This window comes from Marmota marmota, unplaced genomic scaffold (genome assembly GCF_001458135.2).
Source record: "Marmota marmota marmota unplaced genomic scaffold, marMar, whole genome shotgun sequence".
NCBI classification, from domain to species: Eukaryota; Metazoa; Chordata; class Mammalia; order Rodentia; family Sciuridae; genus Marmota; species Marmota marmota.
Window position 1 is genome coordinate 10,324,933 of NW_026000243.1, and position 17,296 is coordinate 10,342,228.

The 17,296-nt window shown below is 43.2% G+C and overlaps 1 protein-coding gene across 3 annotated transcripts in view; it reads right to left on the minus strand.

Annotated features, from left to right (window-relative positions):
- Opcml (opioid binding protein/cell adhesion molecule like) overlaps positions 1–16,545 on the minus strand; it is a 1,142,904-nt gene extending 1,126,359 nt beyond the window's left edge. Inside the window, exon 1 of one of the 3 annotated variants that reach the window (XM_015499064.2) lies at positions 16,053–16,545. In XM_015499064.2, the coding sequence (XP_015354550.1) occupies positions 16,053–16,113 (61 nt within the window). In that variant the 5' untranslated portion in view covers positions 16,114–16,545. The remainder of the gene's footprint in view (positions 1–16,052) is intronic. The other 2 variants (XM_015499063.2, XM_048796129.1) reach the window with 2 other exon arrangements.
- Positions 16,546–17,296: the final 751 nt, after the last annotated feature.

Genomic DNA, 17,296 nt, shown 5'->3' on the forward strand with positions numbered 1-17,296 from the left:
CACTCTCACTCTCTCACTCTCTCTCTTCTTCTCTTCTCCTTCTCCTCCTCCTCCTCCTCCTCCTCCTCCTCCTCCTCCTCCTCCTCCTCCTCCTCCTTCTCCTTCTTCTTCTTCTTCATGAGGGACTATTCTGGATGCTGGTCTGTATCCACTGATGTGTTACCCATTTTTACCACAAAGGTAGTGTTGTTGAAGAACATTACAGCTGCTCCAAGATGGGGTCTGCCATACCAACTGTATTGTACCAATATCCAGAGTGATTTGTGTCCAAGGACACATCATCGTGCTCAGTCCCAGAGGGAAGCACTCAGAGCTGAGCCATTAGGAGCATCTTGCCAAGGATGATTTGACATTTCTGTCTTGACTGTAGTCCGAAACACGTGGCATGATTTAGTGCAGTGGTCTCAAAGTGGTGCTTGTCCCCAGGGCTGCTCTGAGTGTTATATTGATGTGAAAGGAAGGGATATTAGAATTCCTATTTTTATCTTATACTTTTTCTCATTATATACATGTAGTGATATATACATATATCATTTACACATAAGTAAATACATATTGTATGTACATGCTTACAATGTTTAATTGTAAAAATATAAGAGTTCATAAAAAAAATTTGAGAGACCACTTATACTACAGTGGGTCTTCGTTTTCTTTGAAGAAGAATGACATAAAGCTAGTGAGAGTGGAGCTGCTGTGGTGAGAAAGAGCAGGTGAAGTCTGGGAGAGGGGGCCTAAAGGAGTCTGGATTATACAACAGAAACCACAGCATGGAACATGGACCAGGGAGTAATTGAGGAGCATTGTGTTGGGGAAAGGATACTAATTAGAGCTGTGGAAACCTCTGAGAAACGCCATCAGTGTCAGGGTCCAAATAAGGTTGTGATAGCTAGGCAATGAAACTAAACAGGGTCAGAACCCAGGCAAAAAGAGGTATTTTGGGAGCAGGAAGAAGATGACTAAAGGAATCTCCTAAGCCAAACTGAGTAAGTGAATAACTACTGCAGCTCTTTAAAGGGTATCTCTGGCCACAGCCATATACAGAGAGAGGGCAATCAAGGATGTCCACCTGGGTGAACATTACCCACCAAAAATGAGTAAGGAAGACCCAAGGACCCTTAAGTCCCCTTCTATTTCTGCCATCCTGAGGCTGGAGGAATGTTCATCAAGCAATACTTTCTTCTGCACTATGTAGCCCATGACATCTATGCTTATGATATTACCAAAAGATAGCCTTCAGAAGGCCCTGTGCTAGCCAAAATGGTTAGCAAGAGGAGCAAGGTATGTAGGGGCGTGTATCTGTATATGTTATGTGTGCATGTGTGTGCATGGGTGGTGTGTATATGTGTAAGGCTGTGGGGCAGGAAGGCTATACATGAGTGGTATGTGTATGTATATGGGTGTGCAGGGTAATGTGTGTGTATTTGTGGGTGGGTGATGTATGTATGTGTGTTTATATGGGAGGACGTATAAATGGCTGATAAGTGTACAAGTGTAGAGGGAGGGTGGGGCATGTCTGTATGAATGTGTATGTGTGTGTCTATGAGTAGGTGGTGTGCATATGAGTGTGAATGTCTATATGGATGGATAAATGGTTGGTTTGTGTCTGGGTGTAGATGAGGATGGGTGTAGATAGGTATGTGGATGGGGGCAGTGTATAAATGATGTGCATGTGTGTGTATGAGTAGGTGCTAGGTGTATGTATGTATGAGTAGATGGTGTATGGATGGGTGAATAGGTTCTTGTGTGTGAGTGGATGATGTATGTGTACGTGGGTGGTATGTGTATGTGTGTGGATGGGTGAACGCTGTTTGTGTGGGTGTGTACATGCATGTGTGTGGATGACTGGTGGATTCTGTAATATGGATCTGTGAGTGGGTGATGTGTATATAGATATGTGGGTGATGTATATATGGGTGTGTATATATTTGTGTGATGTGGATAGGTGCATGGGTGGGGTTTATATATGTGTATGTACTATGTGTATCTATGTATATGTGTGGTTGGGTGGTGGTGGTGTGTGTATATGAGTGTATTATAGCTGGGTGTGTAGTTGTGTATGTGCATATTGTGTGTATGAGTGTGAGGTTGTGGAAATGTGGGTGGTTTGTGTGTGTGGCTATATGGGTGATATGTGTATGGGTATATATGTGTGGGTATGTGGTTGGTGGTGTGTATGTATATGTATACTGTGTGTATGGGTGTGTGTGAGTGTATTGGCTGGGTGGGAAAAGTGTATATATGTACTATGTATATAGGGAGGTGTGTGTGTCTGAGTGGTGGGGTGTGTGTATGTGTACTGTATGTATTTTTGTGTGTATGAACATATAAGTGGTGGTGGTGGTGGTGGTGTGTGTGTGTGTGTGTATGTATAGCCAGGTTGATGGTCTTCAAAGATGGAAGGTGGGCAGCTATTGAACACACCCAGGGAATCTGTGCTCAACCCTCAGGATTTTTATGTTATCTGAGTTGCTACAGCTTATGTTTTAATACCTTAAGCATCGGCTTGCTCACAGGGGTGTTTGCCCCTCTGGGTGATGGCTGATAAAACCCACATGCCACCTCAATACAGGAGAGACTATGCACTGTGAGGGAAACCCCTTAGGGCTCAGGTTTTCTCCTCCAAGATTCTGTCAGCTCTCCTTGCTGACTCATCTACTGCCATCTTAGTCCCTGCAGCCGTCTTATTTGGTGACCTAGTGCTTCACCTTTATCTTTCTTTATGCAGGTAAACCATCCATAATCCAAAAATCCAAAGCCTGAAATTCTCCAAAATTCAAAACTTCCTGAGTGCTGATGTGATACTTCAAGTAGAAAATTCCAAACCTGACCTCATGTGACAGGCCTCAGTCAAAATGCAGGTGCACTAAAAATACTGTATAAAATTACCTTCAGACTATTGAGGACGGTATATAAGAAACATAAATGAATTCTATTTAGATTTGGGTTCTATCTCCATAAAATCTAATTATATGTATGCAAATGCCCCCCCAATTTTTTTTTTAAATTTGAAACACTTTTGATCCCAAGTCCTTTGAAAAATGAATATTTAACCTGCTTTTTCCTTCTGGACATTCCTAGTTCTTCTTTCTCTTTAACTTTCTTTCTGATTCTAGCCTTTGTTTTCTGGCTTCACACTGACTCTGCCATCCACCACCAAATGTTCAGTGAAATACAAAAAGAGCCTTCAAGCAATCTCAAGAAAGTAATTAAGATATTTCTTACATATTAATTTAATTGTGCAAAATAAAGTCCAACCACAGGTCTAAGTGAGAGATCTCCTGGTGGTGAAGCAAGTCATACAGCCGGCATCTGGGAACAATAACAGAAGGACAAGGTAAATTAAAGGGCTTTTTCTTTACTGAAAAATCTATCATGGCCCCTTTATTCCCAGATGTCAGCACCAAAAAGTAGCAGAAAAAAAAATAGTCACAAGAATTTAAAATAAAGAAGAATAGAGAACACGATGCTTTGGCAGGGAAGAAACTATAATGAATCTTCTCAGATTTCTCCAGCGTCCTCTATCCTCCTCAACCCTCACTCAGTGCTTCTGCTCTTGAACCACAGAATAAAATATGATTTTGTTACGCAAAGCTCTTTTGCCTTCCTGGGCACAGACTCCATTGGTGTTTCAAGAAGACTAACAGAGTAGAAATGTCAGTGGTTTCTCTGCACTTCTAATCTACAGGCAGATGTGCCTGCTAGACAAAACTGACTTCAATCAGCCATACTCTGTGCTGTCATATGGACTTCCAAAGTAGCATCCGCTGTTTCTATAAACTTGACCACACTGACACAACTTCTGCTGCCCCTGGATAAGAGCCAGGGCTGGGGACTTACAAGCTAGGGAGTAAGCCATCCAAAGCCAAAGACAGAGGGGCAACCTTACACCTCTGAGATTCTGCCCACCCAAAGCTAGACCTAGTGACCTTTGTAGAAATTAAAATACAACACAGAACAAATTTACCAATTTCAAGGAGAGCTGCAGTAGTTTACTATCTGACCCTAGACAAAACCTGGTGTGTGAATAAGGTCCAGATACTCAGAAGACTTGGTCTCAAGGGCCCTTTACAGAACTGTACATCAGCTTATCGTCTCTACTCTTTGCCAAGTCTTTTTCTGCTGCTACAAAGAAGTTGAGCTTTTTGAATTAGGGCAGGGTATAAGACAAGTAGGTGACCCCTTTGCCCTCCCAAGAACACCATTGAATCAATGGCTCTCATTCTGGACTCAACCCAGCATAAGCTGGAAGGATGTGGGGGGGCCCAAGAATCTATATGGCTTCCCTACAAGGAAGACTATAATTCCTAGGAATTTACCAGTCACCCATGTGGGGAGAAACTAACCAAGCCCTTATCTAACATGTGTTCAGAGAAGCCAAAGAGAACCCCATTTTTCCCCAAAGTATCCTTTCTATCAATGCACTACATCTTGAAATTCTATTTTTATTAATGACACCAATCACAGGAGACAGTTGTCATCATCCCAGACCTGACTTTAGGTTCCACACTGGGACTCTTCCTTAATGCATTCCAGACCCCTGTCATCACAACCCAAGTGGGAGAATCCACACTCTTTGCCAGGGACAAAGTAGCTCAGCTAGAAACACAGAAACCACTTTCTAGTGCTCTCCAAGCAAACCAAATACTGCTTCACACCTGGGGAAATGAATGCAGAAGTCTCCTCAAATATACCTCCTGTGTCAAAATGGAAGTTATAGGCACTTTAAGATGTGCTCCACTGCTAATTACAACCATAACCCACCATATATAGAAAGAAAGAAAGTAACAAAGAAAGAAAAGAAAAATACCAGGACAAATATAGCCTAAGAGATGCATGGCCTGTCAACCTGGAACTACACAGCACTTCAGAGACAGTATGTATTTTTGTTCTTGTCTGGTGACCTTTGGACCACCCTGAGAAGTAGGTGAAATAATCTTTTTTCACCCTATTTTAAAGAGAGAATTAAGAGTCTTAGAGAAATAAACTGCTTGCCCCAAACCACTGGGTTTACAAGTACAGACTCAAAACCCAAGGCCATATTGTGGCCTCACTATTGTCCATGCTTCCGAAAGGTGGTCACAGAAGGGGAGTGATTTGCTCTAAAAATGAACAATTTAGACTGGGTGTGGTGGCCCACACCTTTACTCCTAGCAATTAGGGAGTCTGAGGCAGGAGGATTACAAGTTGGAGGACAATCTGGAGGATAGTCAAGTGAAACTTTGTCACAAAAATAAAAAGAACTGGAGATGTAGCTCAGTCATAAAGTACACCCAAGATCAGTCTGCAGTATAAATTAATTAATTAATGGAAGACAGGAAGAAAGAGTCATCTGGGTCATCAGAAGCAGCCCAATCTTCATGGATATCATAAGGCTAAGCTGGTGGCAGCTATTAGTGTTCCTATATTCCCAAGACTGTGGGGGACCCATCAGGAAAAGATGCAAAATCTTGATAGTAGTTTTCATCATCCCTTCTCTTCTGGGCTTCACCCAAAGAGGCATCTATCCCAGTGCCAAGTAAGACTGGGAACTCTTCTCTCCATGGGATAAAGCCAGGGGACTCCCAAGGAAACTCCAGCTTCTCTTGGATCCTGTAGACTGATGGGCTATTTCCATCTGCCATATCCTCTTCTTCCAACATTCTCCTGTCTTTGAAGAGTACAGGAAATTCCTTGGCACTGGGCTGTTCATAAGAATCAAGTTGGCTTGTTCAGAGAAGGCAAAGACTTCCTCAGGCCTATAGTTCTAGGAATGGGAATGTCTCTCCAGGTACTTGGCCTCACCACTGCTATGCTTCAGCACTCTTACCATCCAATCACGTGTCTTACCATCCAATCACATCCTTCTCGTTCTGCATTTGTCTAAAATTATTTGCAGCAATCATTTTGATTGTGCCCATTTCTATGATGTCAATTGTGAAAGTAGTGGTAGTGGTGGTAGGAGTTGGGAGGTCAGAAGACTTATCTCTTTCTGCTCTCTCACTTGTCAGTATATGTCATAGTTGCTATACACATAAATGTAAAGCATATACTATTTGACCATGAATCATTAGAGTCTCAGTATGAATTTTCTCTTGGCTTAGGACAGAGCCAAGTTCAAATAGATATTTAAAAACAAATGTTTTAATGGCATAATGATGATAAAAGCAGGTATCTATCACAGTGTGTAGACCAATAGTTTGACCTGATACATGTCAGGTTGACACATACCTCATATTTGATATTATACTACCCTGAGCATATTCTTCCTCCTAACAAGGAAAAATATATTTCTAGAAGTCTCCCATCTCAGTTACAAAAGTCATTCAAAGTATGAATATGCTGCTGAAAGGAACAAGGCTTCTGCCTTGCTTTTTGATTCCAGACAGTAAAGCCGGGGTTTTTACCCATTGAGTTACCCTGTGCACTAAACTGAGAGAGAATCAGAAAGATAAATTAGTGGCCAAGGTTTTAGGTTGATTTTCCAGCAGGTTGTCAGACTAAGAGGCAAAGTTCAGCTCAGCCCTTTGCTATCATGTTGAAATGACCCCATGCAGGTTTTGAGAAGACCTATATTAAAGAATGGGCTCAGCCAGGATGAGACCATGTGACTTTAGAGAAGATATTCAGGCACCCTTGGCCTCTATGCCTCATCTGTAAAAGGAAATGAATAGTCTAGACAATTCCCAAGGATGCTCTCAATTCCAAGGACTCCTAAATTAATTATGGTGATTCTAAAATGTTTGCAGGAAGCCATAGATTTCACCCTGTGCTTAGCAGGATCTAGATCATGGGCTTCAGGGGAACTTAACGTTTTAGTATCAATATGATAAGGTTTGTGAAATGGTAGCATTTTTGGTACCCACAAATCATTTGAGGGTTCAACCCAAAGCTTTTTCCAGAATGAAGCAACTGAAGGCAGAATTCAGCAAATCATACAACTGGGCTCTTCATCAACTTTTTGATGGATAGAGAAGTTGAGTGATGCAATTTCAAGCTCCTACATTAGATCCTGAGAGGACTCCAGTTAAGGGACTGAGATTGTGAGACTTTAGGAAAGGGTGGGAATTCCAAAAGCAATCTATTCCTTGTTCCAGGGCAAAATGACACTAAACTGAAAGAGGAGGCTTACATGCAGGAATTTCAGAATCTTCTCAACACTCCCCCAAAGACTGTCAGTGTTTACCATGGGACAACTTTTATTTTCAGTGTTAGTGAGTGAATAATGGGTATACTTTTTGATTTCAGCTTCTGCAGCTTCTGCAATACATCTTTGATTTCCTTTAAGGACTCCCAAGTTCATTAGTTTCCTTTATTCTAACTGCCACTTTCCAAGATCCAAGACACTACCATTTCCCATGTGAACCACTGCAGTGGCCTCTCATCTCACTCCTTTCTGGTTTGTTCACCTCTAACCCATTATGCAAACTGCAACCAGAATGAGATTCCAAAATGTTAACTATGATCCACATCTCCAGCACAGGAATCACCTCAATGGTATTCTATCATTTAAACAATAAAGGCCAAAATAATTAACATAACCTCCAAAATCTGTCTCCATCTTCTGACTCTTCCCAGCCTGCCAGCCTCATCATGTACCAAACTCTCTTCATCTGCATTCCAGCTGGATGGGAGAGTGTGCTCTTATATTTCCTGCTGTAGAACCCCTGCATGTCCTGATCACGCTTGCCTTCCTCCTTGCACCTGGATCATTTCTTTCTCATTTCTCATGTCTCCACTCAGTTGCCACTTGCACAAGGAAGTATTCCTGGCCTCTGAGGCAGGATCCAGCCCTCTTTGTAGGCAATCATAAAACCACACACCTCCCCATCTATTACCGTATTCCAATTGTAATTTCACAACCAAATAGGTGTTTGTATGATGCATGTCTGTCTCTCCCACTAGACTGCAAACTTCACAGCAGCAGAGACCATAAAAATTTTAGTTCAGGAATTGCGTTTCCAGTGCCTAGTATAGCATTTGTCATATAGTAATCACTCAATAAATAACATGTGAAATAAATGAATGTACTTGGTACTATAGAGCATTCAGAGATGAATAAAGCAAGATCTCTGTTATTTGGAGTCCCACAGTTATGACGAACAACTCTCAAGCATACTAGGCTTTGGCAAAGTACAAAAAATGATATAGTCCTTTTTGTATTTCCTCTGATTTGCTGAGCCCCTATCTTTCCATATCGACATCAACCCATTCAAATATCAGTTGGCCTTGGGTGAGTCACATGTGCATTACTTGTATTTTCCCATCCCTAACCCAACATTTTACTTTTTAGGAACACTTCTTGTTGGCTCTGTGAGCATGACTCTAAATTTCAAATAATTGGGGGACAATTTAACAGACTCCCTGATTAAATGTGCTGAGAATTTGAGTTTGCATTAAACCAATAGCCCACATTAGGGCCCACATCTGTGTTTACAGAACAACTCTCACTCTCAGGCGTGTCTGTTGCAACATGTGATGTGAGATCCAAAACTATGCAGCTCCAGCTCTGAGCTGCTGTACATGTGTTTGGTTGGGAGTTCAGAGCTGGTGTTTATTGACAAGCATGAACTCTGGAATGAATAATCATTCTAAGCATTCACCACACATTTTCATCTCCCATTAGCAAATCCCGTCCCCATGCCTCTGCAGATGGGTAATCTGCAGGGTGGCGGGCCCCAGGGCCCCAGACACTTTTGAGGATTCAGTGGGATGGAGCAGAAGCATAGAGCAGAATAAGCTGACACTTAGTAGTGTGACCTTGGCTGGTGACACATTCATTCATTCACTCATTCATTTAACAATACTTCATGAGGGCTTATTCTCTGCCAAACTCTCTTCATCTGCATTCCAGCTGGATGGGAGAGTGTGCTCTTAGGCACCAAGGATATATTGGAGAACAAAATGGATGCAGTTTCCGTCTTTATGCATGACGATAGAGGGAATAAAGAGATAAAAATAAAAAAATAAAAAAGAACTACTTTGAAATATATATGAATTCACAGTATTAGGGGGGAAAAGCCTATTCTAAGGACTTGCATAATAAATAAGGAGGTCAATTCTACTTTAAAGCATCAAAAATGTTCTCTTGGGAAAGCAATATTTAAGACAACTTCTGAAGGATGGAAAGAATGTTTAGCCATAAAAATTAAGACAATCAGAATTTTTAAGCTCAAGTAATCTGACAGAAAAACATGACTTGCTAAAGAAGTGAGATTGTCAAAAAAAACCAACAACAACAAAAAAAAAAAAACAAAGCCATGAGCTGGAAGGGGTGAAGAGCTCAGGATGAAGCTAGATGGGAAGGAGATCTTGTGGATCTTGTTAAGTATTTTGACTTTTATTCTAAACTCAACTGGAAGTCTGTAGAAGAAGGTTTTAAGCAAAGCAAAGATTAGATTGGAATTGGTTGAGTCTCACAGTTTCTTGGTGAGAAACAAAGGAGACCAAAGATAAATTTTCCAGGTGGATCATAAAGCATTAGACTGTTGCTATGCTTAGAAGAACCATTAGCAGACTCTCAAGTGTGGCAAAACAGCATTTGTAAATTCCCCAGGAATAAAGGTTTAAGAATGACCATTCAGAGACTCTATTCCTTCAAGTACCAAATATTCTGGTTTCCTCCAGGTTGGATTTTAGTGGCCAATCCAATTTGTCATTTATCATTTCCCACAAACATGCAAACAGCCTTTCTAATCAATGGCCTGTGTCCTGATGCATTGATTCATCTTAGCCTTTCCAGGGGTCTCTCAGCACAGCATTGCTGCTCATTAAAGGGAATGTGCCTGCATTATAATGATAATGCTCTTACCCAGCACTTACCCAGCACCTTGCTCAGGGGTGTCTCAGAGCATTTGGCAAACATTTAATTTAGTCTAGTGGCTGCAAGGCAGTCCCTAGCCTCTCAGCACCAAGGGGCATAGGTGGGTGAGGGATGTACTGGGAGATGAGTACAAGCTCTGTCTCTAGCACCCACTGACTCTGGGGTGCACAGTAGAATGGGTGGACATGCAGGGAGTTCTTACATTGCTAAGAGGAAGCAATCACAAGTACAGCATTGTCTAGCACAGGCTTCTGCCATATGTGCCAACAGGGAGAATACCAAGGTTGGAGGTAACAGTTGGGAGTTTGGGACGGGCAGAGACAGAAGGCAAAAAGAAAAGGGCTTGCTTTCCATAATGATCTGAGGGCTGTGTGTGATTTTAAGAACAGCTAACCTCTGGCTTGCAAGTGTGTGCCTGCATTTATATCTGTGTCTATGTATGTGTACATGCATGTGGGAAAGAGCATGGATCTATGATTATCAGAGGGATAATGAGGATAAGAGGAAGGAATGTATATTTATGCCCCCACAAGAAGGCAATGGTTAACTGCATTTGCCTTCAAGTTCATCTCTGGTTTCGTATTTTTCTCTTTCATTCTCAGAACTACTTGTATTCTTTAACTGAGCCTTGCAAATACCATTCTAACCCCAACCCTTACCCAACTGGAATGAATGGTGTATCTATCAATCTAGTGACTGCAACTATATCTGGGCCCTTTTACTGTCTTCCTCATCCAGGCAAAGGCAACCAAGGCTTTAGAGATAAGGAACAAATTCTAAATTTTGTTCTCCTACCCACAGAAGGGAGAAGTATCCTCAGGGCCAGGAGTAGGAGAGCAGAGCAGAGCTGCCCCAAGATGATTTCAGCCTGCCCAAACTCCATATCTGGAAGGTGCCAGTCAAGAACCAGAGGTGCTAACATCCACTGCTACTGACAGCCTGACTTGTCAGCAGCCAGGGGCCATCTGTGGGCTGACACTTGAGTTCACTGACAGGAAGAGAGGTTTGCTTCCATCTCTCTTCTTCCCAGCCTCAGGCAGCTGCAGGCGGATGGCAGCCATCCATCTGCAGACAGGGCTGCAGGCTGATGGCCCCCCTAACCAGTAAGCCAGGTCAGGAAAGCCATAGCCCATAAGCTGCCTTTATGCATGACGATATGCACAGGCACATGAAGCTGGGAAGAGGCTTCTAAAATCTCAACTGTCCAAGGCTGATGTACAAGTCCATATACTTAACACACCACCAAAAATACAGCAAAGCAATGTTTTAGGAGACCAAAGGTGCTATGTCTGCTGCCATAGTTTTTCCCGCAAAACAATCAAAATTCAAAAATCTCAAAGTCTGCATGTGCATTTCATTAGAAGTCAAAAGGAAGGAAAAAGGTAAATAATTTTTGTTTGATTTATGATTTTGAAGCAGAATATCTTAATTAATTCATTTTGTTTAGCCAGAACCTATTTAAAGTCTTAAAGAATAAACAGATGGGTAAGACTGAATTTTGCTAATTTTCACTACTATGGTGAAGACATAAATGAGTCAGGATGATTCTACCTTTTCTTCCTCTTTCAACAATGAGGAATGTTCTGTTCTGAGCTTCTGCTTATGAGCATTCTTCTCTCTTGTCCTATTAGTAGGAGACCAACATGATTTTTTTTTTTTAAGGATAAAAATGCATGAGTGTTCACCTTTTTACTATCTAACCTAGGTTTTTGGCTATGGTTGGAAATGCGAAGTGCAAGTAATTGGATCCCCACTCTATAGACAGGCAAACTGAGGGTCAGAGAATGTCTTGATCCAACCAAATGAATCTCGAAGTGCTGCTAATCAGAGTCTCACTTCTTTGCTTTCAGCCTACTCAGAGGCTTGGGTGGAGGCCTTGCTCATGGGAAATCCTGACAGATCTCTGTCCCATGTGGGGGACCCAGGCCCAAGGCTGCTAGACAAGAAGCACATTAAGGTGGTGCCTGCTTAAGGAACCTCCTTCTGTAATGTTCTAGGCTAGAGGAATGTGGCAGGGAATGAGAGAAAGCACAAAGGCAGACAGGACTGAAGTAACACAGGAGAATCTTAAGACAGTCAGCATCTTGGATTAATCTCAGGTTGAGTAATGCTGCCCAGCTTCAGGCTAATGAAAAAGCCCTTGACACCTGTCTCTGTCTCCATGTCTGCTGTTGCCACTGGGCCAGTGCTGAATGCCAACAGGATGTGGTCCTGACCTTATTAACATGTCAATCATTATAAGGGATGAGGGCCACAGGACAGCTTGGGGAGATGGACATGAATCTATGATTGGCAAAAGGATGCTGAAGTCTTATTCAAAATCAGATGGCTGGTCCTTGTTCCTATCACTTTGTCAGTAAATCTAGGGCTTAGATTCTCCCGTTTGAACCCTCCTGTAGAGCATTTTTATAGGTTTCTCTACATAGGGTGCAAGAAGTGGGAAAGGAATTCCTGAAAACTTGGTTATAAAGCCCTCCCTCCAGATCTCACCCACTAAAGCCCTAGATCCAGGGCTCTTTCCAAAGGAAGGAAGATGTAGGAAAGTGTATACTGGGGAAGGAAGAATCCTAAACCTAAGGGGATTTTTAATCCAATCTCAGGACTTTCTGACACGATATAAGCCTGTTTAAGATCCAGTATTTAAGATTCAGGGAGACCAGGCTGGGAATCTGGGCTCACAGATCTGTGTATGAGGAGCCTGTTCAATTCAGACAGGGCAGCTGGGGAGGGAATTCTTCACATCAACTTCCCTGCTCTGAGCACAGGACACAAGCTCAGACCCAAGCAGGATGGGCTGAGAAGAAGGGAACATGAGGCAAAGATCTTAACTGGAGAAAAGCAGCCTTCAGAGTTATAAGTCTAATCCTTCCATCAGCCAGCTCATCCCCTGACCAGTCTTTGTCCCCTGTTGTGTTTCCAGAGCTGAGCCTTGGCTGCTTAACATAGCAACACAAATTTCACCCTTCCCCATTCATCCTACCCCATGATCATGGTGCCATTTTTCAGAACTAAAGGGAGAAAAATGAAAACAGAAAAAGAAAAAGAAAAAAAAAACAGGGAGAAGAGAAAATGGATCCCAACTCAAATGCTTCAAGCCATGAACACAGGTTTTAAACTACAGACAAAGTAGTATAGAAGGCATTAAAGGAAGGGATGTTTGTTATTTATAAATGCTTTGTGCCTAAGATAGAGGAACTTTGCATTTTAATCAGACCCCCTCCCTCCAAGTGATTTTGATGCAAATGTCCAGTAGCATTCACTTTGTGCTTCCCCATCCTCCCCCTTTCCACAAAGCTCTTAAACTAAAGTTCACAAAGGGTCCCAAGACAGGCCCTTATTTCTCTTCCTACCTGGGATAAGCTCACCCCCACCCTGGGAGCCTAGAGACTGTGTCCCAAGCATTACAATTAAAGTGTCAACCATGACCCTGTGCCCTGTCTTAGATGTGGGCTCAACACAGTGTCCACTTACAACTGTCTTCCCATCCTAGAGATTCTGCCTAGAAAAGTAATTCGAGTCCATCATTCTCTCCCTGGAAGGTATCTGGTGGCAACAGCATTAACCTTAAAATTATTCTGGGATAGAAACATGTTTGACCAAGAAATAAAAGACTGCACAATGAATGGTGTAGAAGTCCAAATGGGTCAGGGCTTCATTATTACATTACCCTCTGTCTTTAGATGCAAGGAAAGTAAATGGCTAACAGGCTGCTATTAACCTCATGGGGAAACAAAGGAGGGGGATGGACCTGAAGACATACTTAATGAAGTAAAAGTAACAAAGGAGAAGTCACAAGGAAACCCTGGCAGAGCCTCAGAACTTTGGCTGCAGCTAGGTTCCGTTCCACAGGATTCCTTCCGTGTATGTCATTTTCCTTCACTCCACTTACACCTTCTGACGCCAACTTTTCCTCCTTGCACTATCTCACTATTTAGGTTCCTAGCACAATTGGCATAAAGGGCAGCATTCAGAGGAGGCAGCAGACCAAGAGCAAAGTAGGACCCCAGACTGACGTCTGTGAGAGACTGGGAGACTGCTTGCTTATCATCCTCAACCCCATGCTCAGGGACTCAGGAGGCGGAGGTTCACTCCCCTTTCAGCAGCTGCTTTGGGTATGAATGCTTCTCCTGCAGGCAAGCTCTGCCTGCTCTGACCAATGCAGAGGAGCTGTGTTTTAGGGTGTCAGGGGGCCCCTAGAGGAGGTTTCACCCTCGTTCCTGACTCCTTCAGAGTGCACTGCAATGCAGCCTCAGACGACAGGGTCTCATTCCCCTTCCCTATTGGAAGTGTAATGTTCTGGGTTTTGCCATGAGGGGCGCATATACACTGCTAGGATTCCCCTGGGGCCGAGGTCTTGATCTTTGCTCCAGCACAGAGGGAGGAGGGGAATCAACCAGGAGCAAGGAGGACCCCAGGAACTGTCATACAGGAAAGTTTGTCTTCTCATAGTGGTCCCAGAGCACCTACCTGGCTCCCTCTACCAGGCTCCTGCAGGTACTGAGTGCTGACGGGCTTGCCTTCCCCATCAGCCCAGTCCCCTGCAGGTCCTGGCTCTAAACCCCAACCACAGTTCTGGAATTGGGAAGAAGAAAAACACCACTCCCAACTGGAAACTTATCACCTTAAAGCAAATATCCAGAAATAGGGTTATTCAGAGCCCATTTCTGTTTGTAAAAGTACAAACCAAAATTTTAAAAATTTAGTTGGGAAAATATTTTAAAATTTCAAAAAAATTTAAAACTTTTTAAATGACAAAACTGGGTTTCTTTATTAAATTTGGTTCACTTTTCTTTCTCCCGAATAAACTTCCATTATTTCCTAATCTCACTTTTTGTGGCTTAGAAATACTTAGGGAATTATGTTTTTAAAAAACAAATTAAAAAAAAAAACCTTTCCAAGGGGTTCTGAATATAATAATGTAAAATGTCTATTACTTATGGAATCAGATGCAAGATTTCAGAATCTTAGCATTCATATCTATGTATATATGTATGGGAATTTAGGTCTAAGCTAATGCTTTACCCAATATATCTATCTTGATTTGCAGGGAAAGAAAAGAAAAGGGAAGAAAGAAAGAAATCCTGCCTGGGCTGGGGTTTAGTATGGAAACTCCACCAACCCTTTGATGCTGCCTAAAATCGTGGCAAGCATAACCTAGCCCCTTCAGCATTGTTTGAAAGACGCCTGCGGGCATTCAGTTGTCTGCCTGCAAAGGACTCTTTTGCAATTACCAAATCTATTAAGACATGTTGGATTTTGCAAGGCTTCTACCAAGCTTATTTCGATAGGGTTGCAGTGTTACCTGTATCACTGCAGATTTGGTTTCCCTAAACAGGTAACTGCTGTGTGAGGTAGCATCGCATTTAAATCATTAGATAAGGTAGAGAAGATGCTGAGGGGTATCAGGTGAATCCAGATTCCCAGACCAATCTTCCCTCAGTTTGCACATTGCAAATTCTATCAAGGGAAATTCACATTTCTGATATGAAGAGTAGGAAGGAGAAACTGAGAGGATTCTGAATTTTAAAGGCATGATCTGCCCATTTGGTGGAAGGATAAAGAAAGGATGACAGGAGGGTGAAAGACTGTTCAGACAAGAAATGCAATTTAGCAAATTCATGAGTGAAGGAGAAAGGATGGGGAGAGGAAAGAGCTGAAGTCAGAGTACAAGGGAGAAGGTTTCAGAGGGAGGGGGAGTAGGAAAGAGGGGAGATCATAAGGAAAAGAGAGAAAAGAGACAGAGAGAAAACATACAGAAAGAAGGAGATGCAGAGATCTACACGGATTCAGAAACAGAGAGGGAATGAATAGGTTAGAGAGAGAGATAAGAGTACCCCGTCCCTCCTTGCAGGTCCCAACAGAGGTACAAGAAGGATTTGTGCCTAGGAGTTTAAACCCCTCTCCTCTTACCCCCAGGAACACAACTGGTTAATGCCAGTGGGTACCTTTCACAGAAACAGCAGTACCTCACAGCACAGTGCGGATCTCGAACCCAGCTCACCAATTCCCCGGAATAGAGAGCAAATCCCGTGCTGCGAGCATCTGCGTGCTTGTGAGCCATTGAGTGAGCGAATGTGTATGTGTGTGTGTTTGTGTGTGCGTGTGTGTGCACAGCAAGCCTACCTAGTTCGCTCACATGCCTCTCACACTCCCTCTCTTCCTCCCTTCCTCCTTGCCTCTCCCTCTTCCTCCTTCCTCTTCTGCCCTTGCATTGCACAATCACCCAGAAAGAGAAAACACCCTTCTCGGGTACCTGGGATGAAGAGCAGGGCAGTTGTGGCAGAGAAGACGATCCAGTAGGCGGGATGGTACATCTCGACGCTGTGGTGCTCTGGGCTGTCGGGCTTGCTCCTGCTTCTGCTGCTGCTACCGCTGCTGCCTTCCTCTGTGCTGAATTCTGAGCAGGTTTAAATCCAATGTTTGCAAAGGGAGGGAGAGAGCAGAAGAGAGAGCGCGCTAGAGATGGGAGCAGGCAGGCAGCGTCTCTGGTATTTTTTTTTTTTTTCTTGCACATACACACAACTGGTAAGAATCATCAGCACCAATCTGCACAGGGCTCAAAGCAGACCTCCTCCAAGGCACGCATTGGCTCCACTCTCCTGAGCGACACTAGGAGACTTTCCTCTTTGGAAGGCTGGACTCCAAAGGGAGTTGAAGCCTGCCCCCTGCTCACACCCTCCCCAGGACCACAGCAGTGCGCACTGGCATCCTGTGAGTATGCCCATGTGGGGCTTGCGTGGGCACACACTCACTCCTTGGTGGGCAGTGGGAGGGGTTTGGCGCTGTCTGTTTGGACTCCAGCAGGGCTCAGGACATAACCAAGAAAGAAAGGTAATGGCCACGACAATTCCTTATCATTATTCCTTCTTCCTGGTGTCCAGGCAGGATGCTGCAAGATCTGCAACCCACGGAAAGTACTCAGGCATTTAAGTCTGCACCCCAGTCCCCAATCTGCCATTAAGAGAACTTGGAAGAAATCTAGTTTTCCCAGCAGGAAAATGGGCATGGCAAGTTTTTTTCTTTTTCTTTCTTTTTCACTGAAGATGCAGAAAGAATTGGCCAGTTCCCCACAATTAGAGCATTCTGAAACTCTACCAAGACAAGAAGCCCAAACAATTGCTTATGATTACAGTATAGGAAGGAATGTACTCAGAATAGACCTCAAGGAGGTAGAAACTTGCTGAAGTCATGGGAAATCTTCAAGATGAGTAGGTCATGGAGGGACACCTGTGGCCTTCTGCCTTCCTTCCTCATTTCCTCTTTGCAGCTTAGTTTGTCCCTTCTAGAATGGCAGTTAACAAGGACAATATTTTTGCACCTCTGAGTTGCCGTCTCCCCCCTGACACACACCCCTGCAAGGTACCTGTTCTAGAAAGGACTGTGGCCCTACCTGAATTTCTGAGCAGTTTGCTGCCAGTTCAGGGATGCTAATACTCAACAGTGCTCTTCACTTATGAGGCTCTGTGGTAAGAAAAACACTCGCAAGACTGGGGAAAC